At 45.2% G+C, this 11507-nt stretch overlaps 1 protein-coding gene across 1 annotated transcript in view; it reads right to left on the reverse strand.

Moving 5' to 3' along the window:
- Positions 1-8533, reverse strand: part of ELP1 (elongator complex protein 1) — a 29179-nt gene extending 20646 nt beyond the window's left edge. The window contains exons 1-8 of the mRNA XM_032206079.1: positions 8356-8533; positions 7262-7414; positions 5421-5502; positions 3706-3786; positions 3291-3376; positions 2072-2171; positions 1135-1225; positions 499-622 (exon numbers count right to left, since the gene is read on the reverse strand). Of these exons, the coding sequence (XP_032061970.1) occupies positions 499-622; positions 1135-1225; positions 2072-2171; positions 3291-3376; positions 3706-3786; positions 5421-5502; positions 7262-7414; positions 8356-8508 (870 nt within the window). The 5' untranslated portion in view covers positions 8509-8533. The remainder of the gene's footprint in view (positions 1-498; positions 623-1134; positions 1226-2071; positions 2172-3290; positions 3377-3705; positions 3787-5420; positions 5503-7261; positions 7415-8355) is intronic.
- Between the last annotated feature and the right edge of the window lie 2974 nt (positions 8534-11507).

An 11507-nucleotide genomic window follows, 5' to 3' on the forward strand; every position in this document is an offset into this window, starting at 1 on the left:
AAAGCTCCTGACAGCAGGAGCAAAGCGCCCTGAAGCAGAACCCATCACAGCAGCTGTACACAGCTGAAGAGGTTATACACAAATGGGACAGCAGAATTCTCTTTGTTGACCTTGGCACTGAGAAATGATCTGCCAAAAGACCTCTCAGTATCCAAAGGCAGAAGTTGAAACCACGCCTTAGTAGCAGATTTTCACTTACATTATTTGGGACAATGTGAATTATTTCACCTCACTCCTGGATGAGCTGGCATCCTAAATGGCGTTTCTGAAGCATTTGCCTAATATAAAGTATACAGAGGCCAGCAGTACCCTAGGGGTACAACACCCCAGTTTTGCTCTGTACTGAAAGCTGCAGAAGGCATTGCATCTTCACTGTTCTCTCTTCCACTAGGACCAGCACTAACTGCAAAGTCAAAAACTTCCTCTTAGAATCTGGATAAAGATCTAGTCTTCTTCTCCACTACAGTCTAATGAAAGAAGCCCAGACACGGCACTTACTTTGACCTGCCCTTTCCGGAACGGGAGGGTGAACTCCCCATGAAGAAGTCCATTCTTCTCCAAGAAAACCACATCATGTCTGTTGGGTTTTTCTTGTGTGGATGCTATCAAGTTTCCAGAGGGCCTTTAAAAAAAAAAAAAAAAGTAAAAGGAACAGTGGTTGCTCACACAATCACTAACTGTCATTTTAAACACCAATCATCTCCCCTCTCTCTGGAGAGGAAGCTTTCACATGAGAAATGAAGAAAAGGGCAGCAGGAGATCTGTTTTCCTCAGCACCGTTCAGACAAAGTCATAGGTGCAGCACAAACGTTTCACAGGGTCCCTAACATCCTCAGGTGAGCAGGTAAGTGTCAGCACAGGCAAAGGCACCTGTAATATTCCTTTTCACACAGTTAAATCCCAAACCACCTGATACTGAGACAGCGCAGAGAATCTATCCCTTCTTCCCACATATAATGCAAGTTTTTCAGGTCTTACGGGACTACCCTTCCACATGATGGATCAGAAGATGGCTTTCTTCAAGTTTTGAGAAAAATAAACATGGGAGAATGAAATTAATGCTAAGCAAAAGGCAGTGGCTAGGGAATAAAAACAAGCACTCTGCAGCCCTTAAGCAGGTTCATTGCTACTCACTTCCAGGCCAGTGCTTGTTCTAATCCCGAGATGGGCTCACTTGTTGACTGCAGCACAAGCTCCCTGTTCCACACCCGGACCTTTCGAGCACCTAGAGTTTCAGAAGGCAGGGAGAAAGGGGTGTAAGAAAATACCGGGAAGAGAATCTTAATTTTCATGAGGGTGGGAGAGCAAATTCAGATGTTCATGAATAGAAAGGATATTGCTTTTGTACACCTTATGGGTAACAACAGCACATCAAAACTTCTGTCTCAGGAAGCTCTTCCATAGTAATTGAGTGACTCTACTCAAATAAGTAGAAATTTCAGTTCGAATTAGCTCAGTGGTAGCTGTTTTGCTCTTCAGCAAAACATTTAAATTGTCTTGTATTATTCAAAATCTTCCTGATCCGAAGTACTGAGGGTCAAAACCCAAACTAGTGGAAAAATAGGTCTTTGGTACAGTTCAATATACTGACCAAAACATTTAAACTGCTCAGGAATATCAATCATGGAAGACAATTACAAAACCCAGAGAAAAGCATTATCAATACATAAAGGCTGCAAGGCCAAATTCTTACTATGAGGGACTGTGGGTACTGCAACACCCAGACACATGCACTTGGTATTAGGAACCTGAAAGAGATTGCTTAGAGCTCAAGCAGTGGCTTAGAGATGGTGAAAAAAACAGTTCACTTAGTAACTACTCAGTAGTAAACTCTTCAGACCTCTCACTGGACTGAAAACCAAACTGACAAGAAAGCATTCAAAAGACCACATTTACAAAATGTCTTTCTGAACCCTTGAATCAAAATAGAGGAAGGAGCAATTAATTAGCTCAAATTCCCAGTTTTAAGTGGCCAATAGACCACAGACACTAGCCAGTTCTTGCCTTGTCTCACTTCCACTTAAGAAGCCTTTTAAACAAGTTGATATTTCAGTGGAATTTGGTACAATACCTGTCTCTGGACAGACAGCACTCACGGCAACAAACTGCCCATCTCCTCTCCATGTCACCCGAGGCCTGCTGTCATCCCAGGCTGAAGTAGGTGATACTTCCTGAAGTCATACAAAAGAAAGTTGCATCAACGCTTAGGAAGGCAACTGCTGGCTTTGTCTAAGCAGACTGCATTGCTAAGACAGCTCTTTCAAGAAGCTCGGCATGAAACCAACCCATTAAACAATCACGAGACTGTGAAGTTTAGAATTCACTACTCAGAATGTTATTTCAGGAAATGCTAGAATTAAAACTGTCTGTCAATTCAATCTGTTCCTCCTGTATGTCCATATGACCATCTATTCTATGATCACACCATACGCTTCCCTTTCACCTCAGTCTCTCCTTACAGACCAGCTGTGCCCAAGCTGGACATGCTGCAAGGGTGAGTCAAGGTTTGTTCACAACCACTACTTAAGAGTCAACATCCCTTGGAAGGAGGGAAAGGCATGCTGCCACACTGTATGGCACACAAAAGTTGGGATGAGAAGTAGCATTTTTCAAGGCTTATTTTTCTAGATACAGCCAAACCTTATCCTGGTCCATCCTTCCTAATAGTAAAGCTATTGCAGGACACATTTCATTTCTTTTCGTGGTAGCCTACCATGTTTCAGCAGGACTGTTTTAATCTGGGCCACACATTTTCCCCTAAGTTTTCATTTCCAATTGGAGTTTATTAGCTACCTGAATTTTCATAAATATGTAAATGAAGAAGAGTCAAACAAAGGAACAAAGACCTAAAACTTACAGGCACAGAGAGAATCACCTCATGTGACTGGTGGCAGTCAGTAGCCCAAGTCCTTAAACTCTTGCCTTCGTGGAGCGAGCTGAACTACATGCTACAGCTTTTGGATATATAAATATTTTGATACAGAGAACACGTTCAGTAGCATCTGTCATGCTGATTCAAGGGTGGCTTTACATCAGCAAGCCCTAGCACTTACAAATCTTGCTTTGAGCTCCATATGAACCAGCCTTAAGTACTTCCAGCTGCTGTCCTGATATAGGAAGAGGATAAAAATGCTGAATCCCAAATAACAGAAACAATCAGAAGGAGACTATGAAAACAGCTACCTGGAAAGGCAGTGTCAAACTAGCAGAGCAGAAACAACAGAAACTTTCTTTATACATATCTTCCCTCTGGGGAGTATGGACCTAATGTAAGAAAAATAACCTAATACCGTTTGTTTGCGATGTGCTGCTTGTTTTCCCTCTGATCCATGGAATTGCGTCTCCTTTTTACCCCAGCCAAGAGCAACAAACTTTCCTGAGGAAGAAATAATCATTGTAGTAGAAGATTTACAGAGTTACGTTGCACATTGTGGTTAACAACTACAGCATCATGCCACATACTCCATCCATTAAAGTTTAATTCTAAAAAAATTGGAGGAAATTGACATAGCCCATAAAGTTCTCCGGTACAAGGAACTTGTTTGAATTTCCACTGACAAATACAATACCGGCATTCCCTTTCAGCTGCCCAGAAGAACTACAGTCTAAAACGTCTCCTGGGGTCTAGTAAGCACTCAATTTCTTTATATGTGCTTACAACACAACAAAAACAGTCCAAGAAACTTTATTTCATGCGCTTATTACCTTCTCCAAACTCATTTTGGTGGATTTGCTTTTCAGCAATTGGCTCAAAATCTCTTGTCATCATGATGAGAGTTTGCTGACCTGCAGGGTAGACATCAAATACGGCATTAATACTGAGATCTCCAGCAGATCAAAACGTTTTCCTCTATTATCCTACTATTTTGTAATGGACTTGAGTATAAGAGTATTTCTAATGGTAGCACAATACAAAAGAGAATGCATCCTTCGAAGCAGAAAATCTCAGACCGGAACACAAGGACACCTTAAAGTCTCTCTCTTCAGAAACATAATTCCTGAACTAGCCTTAAAGATTTCTTTCCACTTTTGAAGTAAGCACTTGGCACTTCATAAACATTTTTACTCAAGGTATGAAGAAGGTGACTGACAGTAGTCAGTGTAGATTTATGAAGGGGAAATCATATCAGACCTATCAGATTGCTTTTCACAGTGAAATAACGGTTTGTGGATATATGGAGAGACCAGTGGTTGTTATCTTGACTCCGAGGAGGCTTTTGACACCGTCTGCCATAACATCACAGACAAACTCATGGAAGACAGGATGGATCAATGAACGGTGAATGTGGACTGAGAACTGGCTGAACAGACAAGTCCTAAAGCTTGTTAGTGGTGAAAAATCCAGCCTGAGTCTGGTCACAAGCGATACTTCACCACCAGTGGACCTAGAGCCAATGCTGGTTAACATCTTCATTCGTGACCTGGATGACAGGACCCTCAGCGTGTTTGCTGATGACACAAAACTGGGAGAAGAGGCAGGCACAGCAGAGGGTTGTGCTTCCATCTAGAGGACCTTGTAATGTGGAAGAGACAGGCTGACAGACACCTCTTGAAGCTTAACAAGGACAAAAGACAAGTCCCACACCTGGGAAGTGATAATCTCAGGCAGCAGGACAGACCTGGGGGACAACAAGCTGGAAAGCATCTTGGCAGAAAATGCCCTGTGTGTCCTGAGGCATGCACATGAACTGGCAATATGCCCCTGCTGCACAGGATGCCAACAACAGCATGAGCTGCACTGGAAGCAGTGCCGTAAAGTCAATGGAAGCGATCCTTTTTACTTTTAATTTTTTTACTGTGTGGGTGGTCAAAGACTGGAACATGCCACCCACAGTGGCTGTAGGGTCTCCATCCTTAGACATATTCAAAACCTGACTGGGAACAGTTCCCAGAAACGTTTTCTAGGTAACCCACTTCGAACAGAATGGTTGGAATAGATGATCTCCAGAGTTTGCCTCCAGCATGTGATACTTTGTGTTTCTGTTTTGCCTGAGGTTAACTTTGTTGTCAAGGAGAGATATATCTGCAGAAAAGCTTGTAACAGATATTTCTTACCAGAGGACAAGCAGCAATATTTATTAAGCAATCTAATGGGCTTGTAATACAGGAATATTTACATTTTAATGCAAGATCAAAAAATATACCTCCCTGGAAGACCTGAAAGACTAATGAAATATTTTCTATAGAAGTCACCTTTTTGGGTCTGAACAGCTTCAGGTGGGATCACTAAAGCTCTTTATTGATTATAAAATGAAACAATATATAGGATCAGGTGTTTTTTTTTCTCTTCTTCAGAGTCTTACTCCCAGTTTCATGACTTTGTATCTTGTTTTCCTTATCTTAAAATTATCTGTATTTTACACTTTGGTCATTGTGAATTCCACTCCTCGGGCAGAAAGCTTACAGGTGGTTGTTACTACCTGTTGCAAGCAAGACAAGCTCTTGGTCGGGACTCCAGCTCATGACACTCAGGCCGCTGTCCACACTTCCAACACATTCCACCTGTAAAACAGAAGCAGTATCCTGGTTGAGCAGCAACACCAATGCAACACCATCCCAGCATCAGTCACTGGCTGAAGGAAATCCTCACATACCTAGAAAAGTCACTGTAGTTATTTCACTCTTTGTGTTGAATGAAACAAAAAGAAGTATTTCTAACCAAATGACGGAGCTATGCTATTTATGTATGTGAGCCCAAATAACCTACAGATCAGCATTTTCTGCCGCACAGTTTTTCCAAGAGTTTTATTTTGCAGCTCAGTCTTACATTAACATGTAATAGTCTTAACAGTAATTAATACTGCCACAGATTGGGTCTGTGGTTCTACTGGTAGGCAGTCTGATGTCACACAACACAGACATAACTGTTCTTTCCTAGAAAATTCTAATGTGCACTGAAGTGGCACTATATCCATTCAAAACCTGACCCCAAAAGCTGTTTGTAAATGCCAAACGTGATAGCTGAACTACCTTCAAAGAAGGTTATGAAAAACTAAGCCATTCTACTGAGATATTTTGGGTGTATAAACAAGACCGTGACAATAGTTCTCTGCCCACTGCATTGTTACCCTGATTTGCAAAAGGCCATGGAACAGAACAATCATAATGAAGTGCAAGATAATTTGATTCAAGAAATTAAGCTTGGATATCTTTTATTTTTTGCCCCCCCCCAGGTAAGAAGAATAGGACTATACACTGTTGTACAGTAAGTATCACCCACATACAACAGGTTTCAGAACAAGCAGAGTAACCTCCAAGGCTTCTTGGTGCCCAGACTGTACCAAAAGTTACAACTTTATAGCTCAGAAAGTAAGGCCTAAAGCCTTGAAATAAAAGATTAGAAGTTAAATATGAGCTCTGACCCATATACCAGTGCAAGAAGAGTCCCATGTACCAGATCTTTATTCCCTTTATGACACACACTGAGTTGCAATGAAGGCCATGCTTTTCAGATATAGATAGTTGTTTTTATATTTAAGAGGTATTTGCAAATCAAACCCAAACAAGAACCCAAAGAGGTGAGCTGCAAATAACCACAAACTGGCAGCCAGCCCGGACAGACCACAGTCATCTCATACCTACATACACCTGCACTGTTGGGCTGATACTGTCAGAGGTGAGGCAGACTTCAGAAAATGCTATTGTGGTGTTTAAGCATTTTACTGAAGACAGTACAAACTGGATAACAAGGAGGGTACAGAAAGTAAGTGTCTCAGTTCCTGTCTATTTAATCAGCTGGTACATATTGGTCTTTCCTCGGTCTTTTCTAGTTTTTTTGTTTGTTTTCATATTTTATTCCAAACAATTTTCAAATCTTAACATACAATTGTTTCTTCTCTCTCCACTTAACTCATGTCTGCACAGTTTTCTAAGCACAAAGTTCTGTAGTGACTGATAATAAAACATTAACAAACCTGTGAGTTATGGATTACATTATTCTGTATGGAGTTTCAGCAATATCCTATTTCTGTGATACTGTTTGTCCAATGGACCCAGTGCTGCTGACCGTATGTCATTAGCCCCCCGAGCAAGCATGCAGGACTGAGGCTGTGGACTTGCAAGCTGCAGTTTAGATTCTGGTTCATTTATGGAGCATATACTTTGTACTTGATTCTGCCCAAGGCTTCCACAGAAATCAACCTATCTATCCAAGAAATGAAGACTAACTGCAGCTCAATGTAATAAACATGCAACTGTCCCCCAAACTGTCACCTTCCCCTTGAAAGCTCTCTGTACTGTTCTCTCTTTCCTGCCACGTTACCTGCTTTGTGCTGAGATTGCACAGCAGGATGTCTCCAGCTGCTGTGGCAACACACACACATTCTTGCTCTGGAATATCTTCGATACCGACGATGGAACCACTTAAATCCTCTGGCATAAAACCCTCTGCAGTCAAAGAAACTTCTCTTGTCACCTGGACACGGAGAGGCCAATAGCTTAATAACTGCACATCACCAGACATTTTTACAAAAATGACAGAGTAACAACTAAGAGAGTATTTCATCTACCGCAGTTACACAAAGCATTGCTTGTCAGCAGCTAGCACGTGAATGTATCAGACAAAAGCCAATGTGCAAACACTTCTCTTCCTTTACCCATAGGAAACTGTGAAAGTTCTCTTGTGTTAAAAAAGCTAGACAGATGATGAAAAAAATCATGTAAGAGATCACACAATAAATGACAATTCCAATTTGTCTTGCTTATCATCTTTCAACTGCCCTTACGTGCTTCACACACTGGTAACGTTAAGAGGTGCACAGGTAGCTGCTTAAAGCGGCCCCGTATTTTTAAGGGATCATTCAGACTTTACAGAGACACAGCACAGAAAACTTCTGATGAACAAAAACATTTGGGTGTGCATTCAGGTCCAGCAAAACAAGGATGAGATTTACAACTGTCAGATAATCCAGTTCCTTCTATTTAATTGCACACGTGTTTTGCACGTGGAAACATCATGGAAATAAAAATAATTTAATTAGAATCACATATATTGGAAACAAAAAGCCCACAAAACGAATAATAATAAAGGAATATGATGTATTAAGTGGGCTTCTGGGTACTTTTTTGAGTTCTGAAGGTATTTTAGAGTTGACAGCACTCACAACGCGGATTTCTAGAAAGCGCCCTTCTTTAAAAACGTTAAAAGGAGAAGCCCCCAGGAAAGCCCCAAACCCCTGCGCAAGTTAGCTTGAGAACCGAACCCACGGAAAGAATTTGACGCCTCAGAGATATCAGAGCACGGTTTAATAGGATTTTTTTCCTCAGAGATGTTCTCCCCCCCCCCAACCAGCAGCTTCTCCCCCCTCCATTTCCCACCCTCCCCAGCCTAACACCGCCCCAACCCGCGGCGCTCACCGGCTGCCCGGCGGCGCCCAGCTCCACCAGGCCATTTGGGGAGCCCACCAGCACCACACCGGGCTCGGCGCCGAGGCAGAAGCGCTGCGGGGCGGCGGGGGGGATGGCGGCGGGGCGGCGCCCGGCGGCGCGGAGCAGCCGCAGGTTCCTCATGGCCAACGGCCGCTCACGGCGCCGCCATCTTACCGCGGCGCGGAGGGGCCAGGGCGCATGCGCCGCCAGCAGGCGGGGCCCCCGCCGAGCGCCACCTGCCCGCGGCCGGCGGTGGCGGCCATCTTGTGGGTGGCACCCGTTCCTCCCCTCCCTCCTTGGTGCCTTGGGATAAATAAATTTTAACTGGAAATGCGCTCATTTTGCGTCGTCAGCTCGCTGTTGCTACAGCACGGGAGCTTAGGCTGTTGAAAGGCTGTCCCACCCATGCATCTGGATGATTTTGCTCCTTGCTCAAGTGTTAAACTTGGTTAATGTCGGCAATAAACTCAGGCAATAAACTTCTTGACACCGGTTAGGGTCATATCAGCAAGGCTTAGCTATCACTGCACGTGGAAAAATCAAAACAATCAGGCTTGTTACCCTGCGGTGTACAACACGCTTTCCTGGGCCAGCACAGGTGTGACAGTGCTGGCAGGAGGAGGTGTGCCTGTGAGGGTGGCCAGACACTGGAACAAGCACCCAGAGGGGTGGTAGGGGCACGAAACCTAATGGTGTTCAAGGGACATTTGGATAATGCCCTCGGCAACGTACATTAACTTTTGGGTACCCCTCGAGAGGCCAGGCAGCTGGACTTGATCTTTGAAGGACCCTTCCAACTGAATGAATCTGTTCTAGCCTATTTCACCTCTTCCTGAGGCTTCTTGAGGGGTTGGTCTAGACTCTTTAGCCTAGCATCCAGCCTCCCATGGCACCAAGTTCCATGTTTTTTACCTCTTTTTTTAAAAAAAATAAATTAAATTTTACGCTTTACCCGATTCCTCGCGGTTCTCACAGCCATTCTCACACTGGGGCTGGGGGAGCAGCAGCCCCACACCCACTGCCCCCACAGCGGAGCAGGGGGACAGAAGCTCACCCGATCCTGATTTTCAGGACGAATGCAGACCGTGAAAGCGGGGCCTCACCATCCTTCTGACTTTTGGGGTTTCCCTGGCTCAGAGTGGCCCCGTCTTTTAGTGCCCCTGGACGATATTTCAGGTGTCCCACCTGCTCCAAACCCCTCTCCTGGGCTGAGGTGAACCCCCCCGCACCAGCCGGCTGTCGCGGCGAATCGCTTTACTTCCGCCACCCGCAACACAAAAGACACTTCGGACTTTTTAATTTAATTATTATTTTTTTTCTGTCTATTATTTGTCTCTTTTCCCCAGGTCGAGAACTCAAGCTCCGCACCGCCCACAGGCGCCGCCGCCTCCCGGCCGCTCCCTGCCCGCCCCGTCCCGCCCCTCGCAGCCGAGCCGTGACACCGTCGTGACACTATCGCGACAGCGGCCGCTGGCATCGTGCAGGCGGAGCAGGTATCCCCCCCCCCCCCCCCCCCGGAGCATATCGTGCCCCTTTCCCAACCTATATGTGTGTGTGTGTGTGTGTGTGTGTGTCCCACGCCGTGCCCCCCACCCCACTGGCCGTGCAGACACCCGGGTGCCCCTCAGGCTGTCGCCGATGTCCCCCCCACCCCATGCCGGGCGCTGCCATCTCCAGCATCTCCATCATCTCCAGCATCTCCATCTCCATATCTCCCCTCCGTGCCAGGCAGTGCTGCCCGGTGCCAGGCACCAGCACTGGGGGTGGGAGGGGAGGATGGGGGGGGGGGGCAGGCTGGCAGCCGCAGCTCTGCCAACATCTGGGCAGGGTCTGTGCTGATCCTTCCCTTTTCATGGGTGAGTCAGTGCCAGCACCGCTCAGGATCTCCTGCAGACAGTTCCCAGGCGGCGAGCGGGCTGAAGGAAGCTTGAGAAGCCCCTCTCTTGCTGTGGTGGTGTTTACCTGGCTGGTGGTGCCCGCAGCAGCAGCCCTGTGCTTGGCAGACGGTGGCTTCCCTGGGACGTCGCCCCCGCTTCTCTCAAGGAGGTGAGGTCTCCTCTAGAGTGCTTTGCAGTGCAGGTCTAACCAGATCTCTTACAACAGGGCGCCTCAACCCCTGGTGTGGACCCGTGGAGCGTCACACTGGCAGGAGGAAGAAGGGTGCTGGAGTCTCCAGGCAATGCAGGTCCCTGCGCTGATACTGACCCTGAAAGCCCTGGGGTCTGTTAGGGAAATTTGAGACTGCTTCTTCCTCCTGATAATGATTCCTTTGTGCCAGGCAAAAATAGCTCGGAAATGAAGTTTCCAGTTGCTTCAAAAGCTTTCCTGCAGTGGCACCTCCATGACAGGAGCTTGTTCCTGGCTCTTGTGAATGTTTTCAGCAGCAGGGGAGTGGACTGAAAGAAGTTCGCTGTCTTTCCAAAAAAAAAAAAAGAAAAAAAAAGAAAAAAAGTGAGCATTATCTGTAGTTTTCTAAAAAGTTTCCTCATTTCTAAAAATGAGGGAACAGCAGGAGGCAGCAGTAATCACGATGGGGCATAACCAGTGCTAACACATGCAAGCATTGTTTCAGTCATGAGGGTAAGTTGTTCCTAAAAGTGTGAGCTTGGGCAATGCCTCTTTGTGCTTCATGGTATTAATCACCACTGACCTGTTGTCGTCGCGGTGCTGGCTGCTGTGTTTGGTGGTTTTGTGGCTGCAATTGGATTTCCACTAACTTAACAGTGCATCAGTTTATTTGTTTACATATTTGCTTCAGATACCATAGTAACTAAACCAAAGCCTCTAGTAGTCCTTTCACTAGTTGCGGTATAAACCATGCTTTTAGGCAAGGAAAACAAACAAACAAACAAAAAAAAACTTGCAAAATATTCATAGGTATTCTCAGGAGTATTGTTATTTTTCCTTATACAAGGGCCATTGTTGTGTGCAGCTGTGGGCAAAAAAATCACACTGGCCTTACAGTTAAGCTCTCCAACGAGTGTCCAGAAATGCAGCAGAGTTGCCATCCTTGCATGAGATCAAAATTTATGTGAATAAATTTCAGTGAGACACAGCTTTGAAGTCAGCACCTTCTCTGAGAGGGTGGCTAGACTACCTCTACAAATTCCTTCCAGCCTTATTTTTCTGTTTTTCTCTTG

Source organism: Aythya fuligula, chromosome Z, assembly GCF_009819795.1.
Source record: "Aythya fuligula isolate bAytFul2 chromosome Z, bAytFul2.pri, whole genome shotgun sequence".
In the NCBI taxonomy this organism is placed as follows: domain Eukaryota; kingdom Metazoa; phylum Chordata; class Aves; order Anseriformes; family Anatidae; genus Aythya; species Aythya fuligula.